Here is an 18,096-nt window from a genome sequence, read left to right on the forward strand (position 1 = left end):
CATCTGCAGTCCACTCATGTTACCCTTGTAGTATTGGAAAGACTAGCAGGTAAATTCCGCATGGCCCCAGAAGGGGAGGATCAGTGTTGGGAGAAGTAGAGGCGACCGGTAGCTCAGAATATGGAAGCAGTTTCTGGGAGGTGGGGTTGTTCCCACAATGCCATGGGTAAGATAATGTTCATATCCTAGTAGAGGGTGTGGCTGGGGGGGGGGCTGGAGAATTCATACGAGGTACTGGTTAGATTAGAACTCACGTTCTCCCTTCTGACTGGCTCTTCCACGGTGGTGAGAAGGGCAAGGAACAGTGCCAGAGTGTACGCTGCAGGGGGTCAGGCAGCACAGTGTACGCTGCAGGGGGTCAGGCAGCACAGTGTATACTGCAGGGGGTCAGGCAGCACAGTGTATACTGCAGGGGGGTCAGGCAAATAGCACCTACCTGGGGCTCAAAAACAACATATGCTTAGCAATTCACTAATTAGTTAAATTTCTGGCACTCAAAAAGTAAAATAAATCTACTCTGTGACTCGAACCTTATAGTGCACACTTGCCGTATACTACAGCTAGTTCCTGATTCGGTGTAAACATTCACGTTTTTAAAAGGCCCAGTGATGAAATAATTCAGCACTCACAGGCTGAGGCAGGAAGATGGTTGGTCAAGACCAGCCTGAGCTGCACCAACAGGGTTAGTGATCAGAGGAGTTTCTTGCCAGAAAATGAGCCATAATGGGGGGATGCAGAAATGTTGAGGGTGGGACCGCAGCAAGGGACAGACACCCAGGGATCAGTGTCCCCTCTCTTGCTCCGTGACCCTGAATGAGCTGTGCAAAGCTGGAGAACTATGGCTTCTCCCTGCCACAGTAGTTTGGAAGGCTGTGGGGTTTGGAACGTGCCAGGAGGGAGTGGAAGTGAACTTTAATGGCTCCTCTTCCTTATCCAGTGTGGGGATGACCTTCGCCAGGACATGCTCACCCTGCAGATGATTCGCATCATGAACAAGATCTGGGTGCAGGAGGGGCTGGATATGCGCATGGTCATTTTCCGCTGTTTCTCTACTGGCCGAGGAAAAGGTCAGCAGGGAGTTGGGGCAAGGCATCCCTTCCCTCACTGCCTCTGCCTGTTTCCCAACAGGAACAATGGAGAATAGAAGGGCAGGGTTATTCCATAAGAAGATGTGGGGTGGCTTGGAATAAAGAAAGTAAGGGAGAGACTGTTGCAAAACAAAACAGAGGCAGGAGGCATGGCAACCTCTGTGGACTTTGGATCTTGATCAAACAAGCCAATTGTAGTTTAGAGATGGCTGTAAGAAAGTTGAAAAAACCCGGCTGGCTTCAAGGACTGCTGTTCATTTTTCTTGGCTATGACACACACATGGTTATTGTATACTTGTCGGTTACACTTTTACACAACTAATTACAATTACATAATTATACAAGTATTTATGCACGAGATGGCACGTCTAAAGCCAAGGGGTGGTGATAACAGGCCTGTGGTCCCAGCTCTCAGCTGAGGTGCAGGATCAGACGCTCCAGGCCAACCTGGGCTACAAAGTGAAACCCTGTCTTTGTGGTACTCCAGCTAGAGCAGCAAGAAACAGGAAGCTAGCTAGGAAATGGAGGTGAGAGGAGGTTAGCTAAGTATTGGTGGTCATTGAGCAATAATTAAAAACAAAAACAAAACCACCTTAATTTTGGCTCTGTATATATTTAAGAGTTCTATAGTAAAATTTGATAAGAGGAAAAAACAAAAAGGAAACATTATGCACTCTGGAAGCGCGGAGCCAGTCTAGACTATGGGATGTCGGTGTGGTCCTCTGCCCATTATCCATCATGTGTGTATGTGTCCCTCCTAATAGCAGACTTTGTCCAAAAGCCCTAGCGCTTAGCTCATGGGAAGCATTTAGCCCAGCTGTAGTAGACTTCTTTCCTCTGTTCTGGAGCATAAGCCCGACCCCTTTCTCTCTCAGGGATGGTGGAGATGATACCCAACGCCGAGACGCTGCGTAAGATCCAGGTGGAGCACGGGGTGACTGGCTCCTTCAAGGACCGTCCCCTGGCTGACTGGCTTCAGAAGCACAACCCTGGGGAGGATGAATATGAAAAGGTAGGGTTGCCAACTCAGAAGCTCCAGAGCTGAGGCTGTGTGCCTGACTGTGGCATATGGCTCTGCTCCCTCCGGACCTGCACGTACACAGATGGGCCAGCTCAGCCTTGCTGGGGGAAGGGTGTGCTCTCTGAGAACCTATGCTTTTGTGTAGATAGGTCAGGTGACTATTGTAAATTAACACTCTTCTTTGATATTGGTCAGAGAAACTTTCCTTGGGTCTTATGGGTGGAGAAGAGGCAGCTTTTGAGAGCTTGACTATATCTATTTTAACTATGGGTCCAGGCCAGTTGTCCTCAAACTCTCAGGGCCTTAGTGATGCTGTGGAGAATTCAAGATGGCTGCTGTGCAAGGCTGTACTTAGAAGCCAAGATGGGAGGGTGTTGGTGAGACTAGCATGAGAGCAAAGAGGCCTGGCTGGCCCCTGGCTATAGGAAGAAAGTGAGCCTCCAGGGTTGGTAGGGCCTTGGTGGCCTGTTGTGATCCATGGTCAGTCCACAGCTTTATGACTGTAGTCTTTGAGCTAATGGCGTTTGGGAGTGAGAGTGGAAAGGGAGAGATCAAAATAAAAATACCGGAATGCGGCATACACTTTTAATCCTAGTGCTGGCGAGGCAGGGGCACATGGGTCTCTGAGTTTCAAGCCAGCCTGGGCTCTCTAGACAGATTGTGTCTCAAAAAAACAAATGAATACACACCAGAATGTTAATTTCTAAAAGGATCTCATCAAGGGAATACAAATGCTAATTTACGTTACTGATGCATTTTATTCCTGAAGGAAGACGCTCAGGCAGCCAAATTATAAACAGACTGTGATTGATGACCATGTAATCAGATGGTCTTAAATGGCTCTAATACATTTTCATCCCTGGAGAGATGGCTCCGTGGTTAAGAGCATTGGCTGCTTTTGCAGAGACTTTAACTTGTTAATCCCTAGCTGGTGTGTGCTCTCTGACTAACACAGTCCTGACCAACACGCCCTCTTTTGTGACTTCTATCCCTATATATGCACTGATGACCCCAAAGCCCTTCCTATAACCCCTTTCCCCACGAAGCCTCTATAGTCTTGGCTTGCTGGATTTCTCCACTGTATCTCTGCTGTAATCACACTCAGCGGAGGCAAAACTGAGTTTCCTGTCTCTCCTCGCCTCCCCGGGGCTGCTCTCTGTGTTTCCTGTCGGTAAATGTAGGACTTTTCAAGTCCAGGGTCATTCATGTCACACTCTGCTCTAGCTTCTTCAGAGGCACCCACTAGATAAGTCCAACATCTGCACCACTGCCTTTGTTACCCAGCCTGCCCCAGCCTCGTGCCCTGCTTACCCAGGCTCAAGGGTAGAGGATACGGTTCGTGTTTAGATGGTAGTGTCCCTTGCCTAGAACGCTATTTCCTTTCTCTCAGCCTTAAAAACGGCTCCTTCCATATTGTACAACTCAACGTAGTGCCTTTGGAGATGAGTCTCCGCTCCCTCCTTCAGACCCATATGCTATTTGTGTTCACTTGTTTTCCAGGTGCCGAATGCTTCCCATACCGGGCACTGAGCTAGGTGTTAGAATTGGAATTACTCCGTGCCAGTATACTAGCAAGTCATAATAAATGTGAAAGTGTCTCCAACAAGCAGACACATACCTGGAAGCTAACTTTGATAATACCACCTCCCTTTGGGACCTCCTTCTGTAGCATAGCTCAATCAAGCCTAGAACTCATATTCCCCCTGCCTCAGCTTCCTGAATGCTAGGATTACAGGAGTGAGACCCTGTGCTAGTAGTTTCTTACAGCAATGCCCAGAAGAAAAGAATTTGACTGTATTCACTAAACAATACCCCTATTTCATCAGTGAGACACCCTCAAGTAGAGAGGAGGACCACATATAAATTGCAGTTCATACCTGCCCTGCTCAGAGAGAAAGGAACTGTCATCACTGGTGGACACTAGTACAGCATTTTGTGATCTTCCAGAGCCTTATCTATAAAGAATGCCCGTGGCAGGCAGGTTAATAGAGATGTTAAGTCAGAGCTGGGATTGCATAGGCTATGCTTGTATTCAAGTGGTTATCTTTTATTCATAGATTGTGTGTGTGTGTGTGTGTGTGTGTGTGTGTGTGTGTGTGTGTGTGTGTGCTCTAAGAAATGATCTTCCCCTTACAGAAGCTGAATTCTATGATGTCTGGCCTTTTGAGACAGTCTCATTATGTATCTCTGACTGGCCTAGAACTCACTATGTAGACCAAGCTGCCTCAGACACAGAGAAGCCTGCCTCTGCCTCCCACGTGGCACCATGCCTGGATCCCTCTTCCTTTTTGTGTGTGCATGAACATGAGCAGGGGTAGAACACACAGCCATGGGCGTGCAGGCCAAAGCAGCTCATCAAGTGTCTTCCTCTAGGGTCTGTCGATGAGCTAGACACTTGCTGTTTTAGCTGGGCTGGCAGGTCAGGGAGCTCCCAGACACTGCCTGTCTCTGTCCCACCACACTGGGGTTACAGGCATGCATGGCCATACCCAGCTGTTCTTTTTTTACATTGTTACTGCGGATTCGAACTCAGAATCTCGTGCTTATGACGCAAGTGCTCTTACCCCAGCCCATCCCATACCCCTTGAGCCCAAAAATATCCCCAACACATTTTACCAAATAGAGAGATCTGATTTTTCAAGTGCAAAACACCACAGGAAGTGTGAAGCTGCCTCAGCTCTTCTCTGGAGTGCAGTGATTTTAATTAGGTAAGCATTTAGCTGACAGCAAGTACTCTGGGAGTGGAGTGTTATTGGGGGCAGGAAGACGGGTGGATGAAGAAGGGTCAGGTGCCTTTAGTTCCGCTACTCAGTAGACAGCAGACTCAAGTCAGGGTTATGACCCGTGGGAAAGGTTTTAAGCATCAGCCTTTCTGCCCACTAAGGTCTTCTTGTCTCGACTTGCTCATGTCCACTGTCTCTCCAGTCAAAAAAAAAACAGTTCAGATGAAGGGTGTACATAGACATATAAACCCTCCATCTGTCCTACTGCAGAAAACATGGAGGACACTTCTGTGTACGTAAGTGTGTGCTTTGGTCTATGATGAAGCTGGTGCTGTTGGAGTTCACATGAGAGAAGAGGTTCAGAGCTGGCTGTGGTTCTACTACCTGCCTCCTCTTTCACAGGCTGTGGAGAACTTCATCTACTCTTGTGCTGGCTGCTGTGTGGCTACCTACATCTTGGGCATCTGTGACAGACACAATGACAACATCATGCTGAAGACCACGGGCCATATGTTCCATATCGACTTTGGCCGCTTCCTGGGCCATGCACAGATGTTTGGTAATATCAAGAGGTAAGTGGCTTCCTGTGTGGAGGGCCAGAGTAGTTCAGAGATGGGACACAAGAGAGTGACCAGAGCAGGTGGGCCTTAGAGCACCGATTCTGAGCAGCTCTGCAGACCAGAAGACTGATCAGGAGCTCAAGTTTGTGCAGAGCCTTGCGCAAAGATCGGCTGTTCTCCTTTCTTACTGAGGACCAAGCAAAGCGACAGGAAGCTGAGAACCAGTGGGGAGCTGGGAGAAAGTATTACTAGATCCCAAATCGGAACACATGGTCAGGGGCAAAGGAAAGCAAACCTTGAGGGGGCTTACAAGGTGACCTTCCTTCTCCATATTGACCTTCTCCGTGTATGTTCCCTTGGCCCAGGGACCGTGCCCCGTTTGTCTTCACTTCAGACATGGCGTATGTCATCAACGGGGGTGACAAGCCTTCCAGCCGTTTCCATGATTTTGTCGACCTTTGCTGCCAAGCCTACAACCTCATTCGCAAGCATACCCACCTCTTCCTCAACCTTCTGGGCCTGGTGAGAAGCTCCATCTCTGTGTGAGCCTTCCTCCTTACTGCCTGGCTCCCTCTTAAAGGCTGCCCTGGATTGTTCCAGAGGATCCCTGGAGCTCCACTTCTCCCAACTGTGTTGACTGTCTTCCCTAGGGACATCTATCCAAGGACAGTGGTTGCAAGCCACTTATAGCCTCTCAGTTCCTCTAACCTCTGCCCACAGCATCTGTCTATAACCCCAGAGGATCACGCAGCCTAGTATAAAAAACCTTATGGCCGAGAGGAAGCAATGCTGGGCTGCTGTTACAGGCAGCTCCCCTTTCCTCTTCCAGATGTTGTCCTGTGGAATCCCCGAGCTCTCAGACCTGGAGGACCTCAAGTATGTGTACGATGCCCTGAGACCTCAGGACACAGAGGCCAATGCCACCACCTACTTCACAAGGTAACATGCTGCACAAACCAGTGCCACCCACCCAAGCAGTCCATAGGCTCCCAGGTTGGCAGGAGCAGGCTGGGCAGTGGGAAAGGCTTAGCCCAGACGTTAGGGCCAGGGCTTTGATCTGCTGCCCCCATTTTGCCTTGGTTTAACCACTTTGTTCCGATCTGCATTCTGAGGCTAATATGTGTAGGTAGTCTTGGCTGTTCTGGAACTCACCCTGCAGACCAGGCTGGTCTCAGACTCAGAGATCCATCTACCTCTGCCTCCCAAATACTGGGCTTCAAGGTGTGCACCACCACTGCCTGTCTCATAGTCGTGTTTTTACCAGGTCCCAACCGGAGACTTTGTCTAGGAGTCAGGGTGGAAGCTGGGTTTTATTAAAAGGTTTTATTTTTAGGTATTCAGGACAGGGTCTTTCTTTGTAGCCCTGGCTGTCCTGGAAACCTGCTCTATAAACCAGGCTAGTCTGAACTCAGAAATCCACCTGCCTCTGCTGGGATTAAAGGTGTGTGTCACCACACCCTGATTTTTTAAAAAGATTTATTTATTTTTAGTTATATGAATTCACTGTAGCTGAGGCAGGAGGATCACCATGAATTTGGGGCTGGGCTACACAGTGAGATCCTGTCCTTCTCCCCCAAAGAATAGAAGAAAAAAGAAAATCTTAGGACTTGAAATATCTGCTTGGGTAGCTGTCCAGTCAGAGGGAGGTTGGGTCCCTGGCCACATCCTTTGTTTCCCATGCTCACGCAGGTTGATTGAGTCCAGCCTGGGCAGCGTAGCTACGAAACTCAACTTTTTCATCCATAACCTGGCTCAGATGAAGTTCACAGGCTCAGATGACCGGCTGACCCTCTCCTTTGCTCCCCGAACACACACTCTCAAGAGCTCTGGCCGCATCCGTGACGTCTTTCTCTGCCGACATGAGAAGGTCTTCCACCCCAGCAAGGGCTATGTGAGTGTTCCTCCTCTCTGACCCTCTGTTGCTCCCTGTCCACTGACCTTCTTAGGGTTAACTCTCCAGTGCCTGCACAGTGGGCCCTGGAGTTTACTGAGGCTATTGCACTGGGCATAAACCCAGACAGACCAGTTTCCTTGCCTATATGACCTGCATAGTAGGCTCAGGGTGCTGAACTGGGTGGTAATTCTGTGAGTCAGGTGTCCTGTGAGACATGCAGTCTCTGCTTTTAAGTTCTGCCAGTGTGCTGCCTGCTCTCTTATCGCTACTGGAGACTTCCCTTCGGGAATGTAACACACACTTAGACACACAAACACAACACCCCCCCCCCCCACACACACATGCACGAACACACAGGCACTCCTACTCCCCTCTAGTATGCAGCCAGCTAGTCACGCAGGTGTACTCTGAGTTTGGCCTTTGCAGATATATGTGGTGAAGGTGATGCGAGAGAATGCTCACGAGGCAACTTACATCCAGAGAACATTCGAGGAGTTCCAGGAACTGCACAATAAGCTGCGTCTGCTCTTCCCTTCTTCCTTCCTGCCCAGGTAGTCTCCCTCCCCCAATGCTGCCAGAGCTGAAAGATACAGGGGAAGGAGGAGGGAGGGAGTTAGCCAGGACTGCTGTTTCAGAAAGAACCATTTCAAACTGAGGCTCTGTATGCCTGGTTTTGGGCTTGGTAACAGGTGCGCCCCCTGCTGGCTTGTATCACCAGACATCCTTGCTGATGTTAGAAGGCCTTGCTCTAACCTTGGAAAACAAAACATGGGGGCACCAGCCAGAAAGAAAGCCATCTGAGCTGAAAGCAGGGCACTAGGTGAACCTGAATATATGACTCAAGGTTTATAACTTATCAAAATAATTTGTGTGTGTATATATATATATGATACAATGTGTATATATGATATATATGATATAGTATGTAAATATAGATGTGTGTGTGTGTATATATATATATATATATATATATATATATATATATATATATATATAAAGTTGAAAGGGAAGGACCTTTGATAGCTACATCATGAATGAGCCTAAATGAAATATAGCAGGTACAAGAGGATTCTATTATTGGAGTCCCCTAGAGAGTCATAGAGACAGAATGGAGAATTGGTGGCTGAGGTATAACAACTGTGTTGCTAAGATGGAAAGTATTCTGGCCCTGGCTCTCGCTGATATTTATAATACACGGTGAATGTATTCAATGCCACAAACACAGAAGTCTCAAAATGCCCAATGGTTAAAATACTAGAATTCTCTGGGGTCCTAGGAAGTTGAAAGACCTCCGAAGGGAGACCCTCACTCAAATCTCAGGAGAGGCGCGCACCCAGTGAGGCACCGAGACCAGACTTGCTGCAATCGCACGAGGAAGTTTATTGAAAGTGAAACAGAGTGAGATCTCAGGCCAGCATGCTGGGGTCGAGACTCATACACCACGCAGGGGTAGAGGAGTTCGACAATGGCCTTAACTTGTAACGGGCTTATAAAGGCAAAAACTACAAAAGAGGGGGGGGACAGGGGGAGAATGAGGAAATTCAAAGGGAGCAATGAGGAAATTCAAAGGGGAAGAATCATACATTTTTTAACCGTACACCTGGGCACACCTAGGGCGTAGAAACATTCCACAGAGCTCATCCGACCTTCTGTGGTTATTTTGGGAACTCAAATCTCAAGAAACTTCCGGGAGTAATTACCTGCAGAGGCTAGGGCCCTAGGGCAAGAAATCAGTGTCCTCTGACAACTTTCTACTCTTCAAAGTGTGTGTGTGTGTGTGTGTGTGTGTGTGTGTGTGTGTGTGTGTGTGTGTGTGTGTGATACAGACAAAGAGTTAGGAGTTAGAGATGGACCGATCCAGGCACAGAGTGGGCACAGATCTGAGAGGCTGGCAGGAGTCAGGGAGGCAAGGGTCCCCCCAGAAGAGAAGCTGCTGGCAGTTGAGGATGAGGTAACTAGAAATGCAAATGAAATGTCTAAATCGTCATATTTACTCCTGATGCCCTTTTCTGGCCTCTCACGATAGCTTCCCTAGTCGGTTTGTGATTGGCCGCTCCCGGGGAGAGGCAGTGGCCGAGAGGCGGAAGGAGGAGCTAAATGGCTACATCTGGCACTTGATTCATGCAGCCCCTGAGGTGGCTGAGGTGAGTGGGTGGGTGTGGGGTGTGAGGCATGGTCTGAGTCCTGGGGAAGCCATGAGGGGTCTGTGAGCTGGGGAATGACCAGTGCCTGGCTGTACCTCAGATGAGAGAGCACAAGCACATGGTGGTCTAGCCTCAGACCTAGGTTTGGTTTGGTTTGGTTTTCAGTTTCCATGCTTAGAAGCATTCTCTAGAGAAAGACTGGTGGTTCAGCCCCAGACTAACTCAGGGACACGTCCCGCCCCAGCTGTGTGTTGATAGGGAAGTAAAGAAGAGTATGTTTTTTTTTTTTTATCCCTTCCCACCCCCATAATTTTATTTAATGTATGTGAGTACACTTTAGCTGTCTTCAGACACACCAGAAGAGGGCATCTGATCCCATTACAGATGGTTGTGAGCCACCATGTGGTTGTTGGGAATTGAACTCAGGACCTCTGGAAGAGGAATCAGTGCTCTTAACCACTGAGCCACCTCTCCAACCTGGCCTGGGTGTTTTTTATTTGTTTTTGTCTGTTTTGTCTTTTGAGATGGGGTCTCATAATTTTTGTTTTTAGAGACAGGGTTTCTCTGTGTAGCCCTGGCTGTCCTGGAACTCACTTTGTAGACCAGGCTGGCCTTGATCTACCTGCCCCCTGCTTCCTGGGTGCTGGGATTACAGGTGTGTGCTACCACCAACATCCAGCTTGGGGGCTCTGTAGCTCAGGTCAGCTTAGATCTCATTTGCTGACTAGGCTAACCTTGAACTTATAACAGTCTATCCTTTGCTTTTTGATTGCTGAGAGTATAGGAATTTGTTCCCCTACCCATCCAACCACTGGCTATTCTTTTCTTTAAGAAAATTTTATGTGTGTGTGTGTGTGTCTGTTTGTATAAATAAATTAACCCTTCCTGGGTCATGTCTTACTGAAGAATGGCCCTGTTTTCTTGCCTGTTCCAGTGTGATCTGGTGTATACTTTCTTTCACCCCCTGCCTCGAGATGAGAAGGCTTCGGGTGCCAGCCCAGCTCCCAAGTCCTCAGGTACAGTACCTCCCTGGTGGTGCAGTACCTTCCTGGTGGCTGTCCTGCCAAACCACAACCCCACCTCTTTGTCAACTTTCTTTCCTGTTCAGTTGTTGACTTGCCAAGGATTCAGGTTTTCTATTCAGGCTGTGGTGACCACAGCTCTACTGTTGGATTCCCTAGGGGGCGGCTATTTAGGTAGTGATTACTCTGTCAGATAGGTACACTCATCTCGGCCCAACTCTGTGTTGCATTCCAGAGCACGTGAGTATCAGAAACCTGAGAGGCCGAGGCAGGGCTTCAGGAAGGAAGTAGAAATGTCTGTCCGACACCAGTCAGGGGCACTACTGGCCTATAGACCTGTTTCCCTTATTTCTACAGATGGGACATGGTCCCGGCCTGTTGGGAAGGTCGGTGGGGAGGTGAAACTGTCCGTCTCGTACAAGAACAACAAACTCTTCATCATGGTGATGCATATTCGGGGCTTGGTAAGTACAGGCACAGCTCCCCTTTGGTCCTTGGTCCTTCTGTTGGTAGTTTTTGGACCAGTCAGTCCTTCTCCGCCCCGGGTAATGAGAATAACCACAGAAGTTTACTGAGCCTCCACCACAGGCTGCCCACGCTGGGCCTGCGGTTACCCAGGCGATGCAAGGCATGGCTGCTTGCTTGCTTGCTGTGGTCTGTGGCAATATACCGAGTACTGAGAGCCTCTTTTTAAGATGATATTGGTGCCTCCCTTCAAGGGTTACTGTGGGGACAAAATGAGATACTACATGGAAAGCACTTGCCTTTCTGAGTAGTACAGTGGTAGTGTAGTGGGGATTATAGTTTTATAAAGAAGAGACCTGGGGGCTTCCTACCTAGTTGTAGTAAGAGATACATGTAGATAGGTGAGTGTGAACAGGGCAGCCCTTGGACTTCCTTCAGGCATAGTCAAGGCAGCATAGAGTTAATTTTAGCCCAGGTTCTAACAGCATCATTTATGGGCAAGGAAACAAAAACTGACCAGAGTCAGTCTAAGGGAATCAGTAGTTAACTGACCTTGAGCGAGTAGCCTCTGCTCTCTGACTTATGTCTCTACCTCTGAGGGCTTAAAGGGACCAAATGGCAAGTTAATCATGGAGAAAGGATTCTGGAGAGACCTGATGGCTCATTTACAACTGTAGGACAAGCCAGGCATAGTGCTATGTCCCTTTAATTCCAGCCCACAGGAGGGAGAGGCGGGTGAATGGCACTCTGGGAGTTTGAATCCAGCCTGGTCTGTATGGTGAGCTCCAAATCTTGAAAAACCTGAGGGCTGGAGAGATGACTCAGCAGTTAAGAGCACTGACTGCTCTTCCAGAGGTCCTGAGTTCAATTCCCAGCAACCACATGGTGGCTCACAATCATCTGTAACAGGATCCCATGCCTTCTTCTGATGTGTCTGAAGATGGTGACAGTGTGCTCATATACATAAAATAAATAAATCTAAAAAAAAAAAAGGAAAAACTTGAAACTGAAAAATAATATACCTGTATATTTAATGTAATCACAGTAGGTGTTTTTCATCCGTGTGTAGTGAGCTGGGAATCAGACAAAAAGATTAGGTGTGTACCACAAAAACACCAGAGAACCTTGATCAGAGTGTAGCTTCAGGGATGGTTGGAAAGTGGGAGATACTGTCAGGATCCTTCAACTTCTGTTTGCTTTCCATCTTTTCATTGTAGCAACCACTCCAGGACGGCAATGACCCTGACCCCTATGTAAAGATTTACCTCCTTCCTGACCCTCAGAAAACCACAAAGAGGAAAACCAAAGTGGCCCGGAAAACCTGCAACCCTACCTACAATGAGATGGTGTGTGGAAAATGGGGATACACAGAGTAGGGCAGGGGTTCGCAAACCGCTTCTCTGATGATTGATTTATTTGGGTTTCTGAGACTCAGACTCCATATGTAGCTGAGGCTGGCCTCAAATTCCTGCTCCACCTGCCACTGGCCCCTTGAGTGCTGGGATTCTAGGGGTGTGTCACAGGACACCTGGCAACTAGCTGTCTGTTCTTATAAATTAGTGGTCTCGGAGCAAGTCACACCTGCTCAGTTGCTGCCTCCTGTTCAGACAGAGACAGCCTTGAGAATTGTGGTATGGGCTGAACTTTGTTTTTTCTTTTTCTTTTTTTTAAATTAATATTGGTTTTATTTGTGCATAAATGCGCCCATGGTTGCCAGAAGATCAACTCTAATCCTCTAGATTTACAGACAGTTTTGAGATAAACTGATTTGTTTATCCAGCCCCCATGTATTTATATACCTGCCCCTTTCCCTTTCTGCTGACAGCTTTCAAACCCTTAGGGTTGCAATTCTCCAGATGGGACTTGGGCCCTAGTGTATGAATAGGGGGAGCCTGCTGCCCTGTAAGAAGGATGATCAGACACTACAGTAAATATAATCCCAGCATTTGGGAGGCATAGGCAGGATTGCTGTGAGTCCAGGCCAGCCTGGGCTCCATGTTACCCTCGGGAATAGGCCATCTGTCTCTTCCTGAATTCTGTGTGACTCATAGCTTGCCTCTCTTCCCGATGCCCACATTTGCAGTTGGTGTATGATGGGATTCCCAAGGGAGACCTACAACAGCGGGAGCTCCAGTTGAGTGTGCTAAGTGAGCAAGGATTTTGGGAGAATGTGCTTCTTGGGGAGGTGCACATCCGTCTTCGGGAACTGGACCTGGCCCAGGAGAAGACCAGCTGGTTTGCACTGGGATCTCGAGGTCATGGAACCTTATGAACCCGCTCATGGCCCAGAAGCCTCTCCCCCACCTAACTTCTTTGTTAGGAAGGGACAGAGCCCTCAGTGGCCTTCCCCATGGTCCAGGTGGACCTGGCCTTGGTGAGGGGGCTGGAAGAGTCAAGCTCTATCCGTTGCCCCTTTCCCCCCAAAGACTGCACTGGAGTTGGTTGTGCTGAACAGCCCCTTGGAAGCTGTGGGCTTACAGCAGAGTTTTATGTTTACCTTGTGTCAAGGGAGCAATGCCTGCTTGGGGTATGTGGAGTACGGGCTTTTATGGAGTAGCACTTAGAAAAGGAGGGTGGGTGGATATGTTATTTTTATTTTAAAAAAATGAAATAGTAATGTTGTCCTAACTGGGACAGGAAGCTTTGTGTGTGGGGGGGCATGCCATGCCTCGGCAAAAGAGAAAGATTATTTGATTTTTTTTTTTTTTTTTTTTTAATGATGAAAGTTCTTATTGGACTTTTTCTCCAGGATTTTGGGGGGTTTGTTTTCTAGCTATAGGAAATATTGGGGAGGGCCCTGGTGGGTCCTCGGTGAAGCCTCCCTCTCTCAGGCAGACTGGGAAGAGGTGGGGAGGACCGAATGACTGCCGGACTGACACCCACTCTGGGCCATCTGATTTTGCCTCCAAAGGAGGGTATCGTGATAACTACGTGTGTAAGGAAGGGCCTTCCTTAGTAGGGTTCCGCCAAGGACCTATATTCAGGGACCCATGCTCTTTAGGGTAAACGTTTTCCTCTCCTCTTCCCGTGCTGCTTGGATGCGGCTCGAGCGCCTTCCTTTCCTCTTTACCCTTTTGTTCTCTCAGCCCTCTGTTGGTCACCCAGTCCTGTTGAAGACACGGGTGCTTCGATGCCCCATCTTGTTTGATGGGGTAAAATGCTGCCAACCCTTAGCTCTGGGCCATGCCTGTGGGGACAGGTGCATTGTGCCATTTGCTGCAGTTTCTGGGAAATGTCCCCTGAGACCGTCTACTACTTTCTCTTCAAAACCCTGTTTCTGTCACAACTTTAAAAAGAACTTCATCTTGTAGGACCACAAAGCTGTTTAGGGTGTAGACAAAGAGATGCCCAGTCCATAGCAAAGGGGGCTGGAGTGAGCATTGGTCAATGCAGTTGTTTCTTCTGGTTATTTTCCTGGCCAGAAGGAAGCTGGATTGGAGCAGCATCCTCTTTGGAAAATAAACAAAAATTATTTCAATTTACTCCTTCCTTCCTATCTTCTTTCTTTCCTTTTTTCCTTCCTGTCTTCCTTCCTTCCTTCCTGTCTTTCTTTCTTCCTTCCTTCTTTTTTTCAAGACAGGGTTTCTCTGTGTAGCCCTGGCTGCCTTGGAACACACAGATCTATCTGCCTCTGCCTCCTAAGTGCTGGGATTAAAGGCGTTTGCTGCCACACCTCCTGATTCACACAGCTTTCTTGTGGTGCTAGGAATCAAACCCAGGGCCCTTTGAGTACCAGGCAAGTGCTGCACCACCAAGCTGTGTCTCCAGCCCACCTTGCATTCTTTGTTTCTCACCAGATGAATTTAAAATCCACTCTTGAGTTTCCAAAGAGTTGTCTCATACTAAAGGTGACAGGTAGGGACTCAATTTAACTTTTTGTTTTTTTTAAGACAGGGTCTCAATATGTACAATAGGCTGGCCTTGAACTCATAGAGGCCTGCCTGCCTCTGCCTCTGTGCTGGAGTTAGCAAGAATACGGCAAACACAGTTTCTCTCTGGAGAGAGAAAAGCTCCATTGAAGCCACATGGAAGCAAGAAAGGTTTTTTGTTGTTGTTTATTTTGCTTTTGTTTTTGTTTATGAGAGAGGATATCATGTAGCCCAGGTTGGCCTCAAACTCCTATGTGGATGAGGATAATCCTGAGCTCCTGACCTACTTGCCTTTCCAACTTGCAGGTGCTAAGAATACATGTGTGAGCTGCCCCTTCCATTTCTTTCTTAATTTAAAATGGCAAGCCTGTGAAATGGCTCAGTGAGTAAGGGGACTTGCTCTGTTAACTTAAGTTTGATCACTGAGACCTTCAAGATGTCAGGAGACAACCAACTTCTATAAGTTGTTTTTTGTCCTCCACATGCACTACACAATATGTACACACACACACACACACACACACACACACACACAGATAACTTAATTTTGAAATGTCAAGGATATAGCAGCCTGCTAAAGGCAGGAGACCAGAGCGGGGAAGCCATGTGGAACCTTCCAGATGTTTGGACCATAGACAAGCTTCTGGCTTTTTGCCTGCAGCTTGTGTTATTTTGACCCTTTACGTCACTGACTTAAAGAGGTCTGTGTACTGTACCCACTTCCCACACTCCTTTATCTTCTACTTTCTCTGGAATTGTATTTTTTAATAAACGACATTTGAGAAAACAAAGCTATCATTATTAAAGATTGATGGACATGTTCAGATGTGTGTTCAGATTAAAGCATCAGTGTGTGTTTCAGTGCCCTAGTGTACCACAGAGAACATTTTTACAATCGTCAGCTTGTGACTAAAGCTTCTGGGCAAAAGTCCTGATTCGGAAGGCCTAACAGGCTAGGCTCAGCCACTGTTCCGGTGCACCAGTTGAAGGGATGATGGTGATGGAAGGCAGGGAGGGGAGATTTATTCACTCTGGCCATATTGGAAACGGTATGAAAGGGTCCTGTGACACCCCCTGCCACCCTCAGTTCATCTTCAGGATACTGACGAGACCTCTAGGTAAAAATTAGAGGAATATCTGGGAGTTGGGGGACGGAGGTATTCATAGTAAAGTTGTCTTCCTCGAGGTTTGATCTCTCATGATTTCAGCTGGAGTCCTTGAAAGATGCTTCAATAAATTATTAACCCTTCTCTATTGCTCCTGCTGCCCAGACATGATTCCTACCAGGCGGTCTGAGCCTGGATCTTGGGTGCATCAATGACAGCTGTTCTCATCTCTGGGAAATTCCAGCCTAGCCTTGGTACGAGTTCTCAAAGGAAAACAAAACAAAACAAAACAAACAAACAAACAAACAAAAAACCCCAAGAGTAAATCGTCTTTAAAAAGCTAGCTTGAAAGTGTTTGTTTTAGACATTCCCTATGCATTTGTAACCTGGTTAGAGAGGGATCAAAACAAAAGACAGGTAACAAAAGACCTAGAAGAGCCACAGAAGTTTGCAGAAAGCTAACCATCAGACTGAACATGAGGACCCCAATGAAGGAGCGAGAGAGAGGACTGAAGGAGCTGACAGGGTCTGCAACCCCATGGGAAGAACAAAATTATCAACTAACCAAACCCACCACAGCTCCCAGGGACTAAAACACCAACCAATGAGTTCACACGGAGAGACCCATGGCCCCAGGATTCACATGTAGCAGAGGATAGCATTTTCTGACACCAATGGGAGGAGAGGCCTTTGGTCCGTTGAAGGCTCATTTTCCCAGTGTAGGGGAACGCCTAGGCACTGAGGTGGGAGAGGGTGGTTGGGAGAGGGAGCGTCTTCATGGAGGCAAGGGAAGGGGGAGGAGGGATGGATGGGAATGTGGGAAAGGGATAACATTTGAAATGTAAATGCAGAGAATATCCAATTTAAAAAAAAAGGGGGGAGTTTGCAGAAAATGTAGCAGTTGGCCAAGCACTGTAAGCATTTCCACTACATATGCATTGTAGGTAAATAATTTATGATATCAGGATCATCATGCTGTCATAACTTTCTTCTCAGAAAAAATACCTTTTGACATTTTGTTTGTTTTAACCAGACAAGACAATTGCCACACAAAGCCTGGCAACCTGAGTTTCCCAGGCTCCACATAAATATAGAGGCAAACTCCACAAGGTTGCTCTGCATCCCACCTTCCTGTGTACATGTGTGCACTAATAATAATCTAAAGTATACAAAGAATACTATAATTAATCAATAGTGTCCTGGTTAGGGTTTTACTGCTCTGAACAGACACCATGCCCAAGGCAACTCTTATACGAACAACATTTCATTGGTCAGCCCATTATCATCAAGGTGGGAACATGGCAGCATCCAGGCAGGCATGGTGCAGGCAGAGCTGAGAGTTCTACATCTTCATCTGAAGGCTACTAGTGGAAGACTGACTTCCAGACAGCTAGGATGAGGGTCTTAAAGCCCACGCCTACAGTGACACACCCACTCCAACAAGGCCACACCTCCTAATAGTGCCACTCCCTGGGCCAACCATATACAAACTATTACAAATAGTAGTTTATATTTACACATAAATTCCTATTTAATTGTCTTTTTAAGAATAAGCAAGCTGAGGAATGGTGATGTGTATGCCTTTAACCCAAATACTCAGGAGGTAGAAGCAGATCTCTGTGTTCTAGGCCAGCCTGGTCTACAGAGGGAGTTTGAGGTCAGGGCTACACAGAGAAACCCTTGACAAAAGGAAGAAGAAACAATAGGGTGTAGTGGTATATACCTCTGATCTCAGCACTCAGAAGGCAGTGGCCCACAGATCTGGATCTCTGTGACTCTGAGTCTAGCCTGGTCTACAGTGTGAGCTGCATGATAACCAGAGCTGCATAATAAGATCCTGTCTCAACAAAAAAATATATTTATTTATAGATATTTTGCCTAGATGACCGATACCCAAGTCTTTTAAACTAAATTACAGCTCTATTTGGAGTTTACATAGTTATTGCACATGTTTGTCTTTGCTTAATGAAAATGGTTCTGAGGCTGGAGAGATGGCTCAGCAGTGCACTTGCTGCTCTTGCAGATACTTGGGTTTGACTCCCAACACCTACATACATGGCGGCTTATAACCATTTATGAAACTTCAGTTCCAAGGGCTCCAGTGCCCTCTTCTGGCCTCCATGGGCTCCTACACACATGTGGTGTGCATACATACATGCAGATAAAGGATCCATGGGCTGTCCTGGTCCATCAGAGACAGGCTG

General features: G+C 47.4%; 1 protein-coding gene across 1 annotated transcript in view; it reads left to right on the forward strand.

Moving 5' to 3' along the window:
• Nucleotides 1–15,563, forward strand: part of PIK3C2B (phosphatidylinositol-4-phosphate 3-kinase catalytic subunit type 2 beta) — a 39,724-nt gene extending 24,161 nt beyond the window's left edge. Inside the window, exons 21-32 of the mRNA XM_080918022.1 lie at nucleotides 938–1,067; nucleotides 1,964–2,100; nucleotides 5,235–5,404; nucleotides 5,758–5,914; nucleotides 6,222–6,331; nucleotides 7,082–7,283; nucleotides 7,713–7,837; nucleotides 9,313–9,430; nucleotides 10,365–10,446; nucleotides 10,810–10,916; nucleotides 12,135–12,263; nucleotides 13,001–15,563. Coding sequence (XP_080774148.1) covers nucleotides 938–1,067; nucleotides 1,964–2,100; nucleotides 5,235–5,404; nucleotides 5,758–5,914; nucleotides 6,222–6,331; nucleotides 7,082–7,283; nucleotides 7,713–7,837; nucleotides 9,313–9,430; nucleotides 10,365–10,446; nucleotides 10,810–10,916; nucleotides 12,135–12,263; nucleotides 13,001–13,189 — 1,656 coding nt within the window. The 3' untranslated portion in view covers nucleotides 13,190–15,563. The remainder of the gene's footprint in view (nucleotides 1–937; nucleotides 1,068–1,963; nucleotides 2,101–5,234; nucleotides 5,405–5,757; nucleotides 5,915–6,221; nucleotides 6,332–7,081; nucleotides 7,284–7,712; nucleotides 7,838–9,312; nucleotides 9,431–10,364; nucleotides 10,447–10,809; nucleotides 10,917–12,134; nucleotides 12,264–13,000) is intronic.
• The last annotated feature ends 2,533 nt before the right edge of the window (nucleotides 15,564–18,096 follow it).

This window comes from Micromys minutus, assembly GCF_963924665.1.
Source record: "Micromys minutus genome assembly, chromosome: 6".
Lineage (NCBI taxonomy): Eukaryota > Metazoa > Chordata > Mammalia > Rodentia > Muridae > Micromys > Micromys minutus.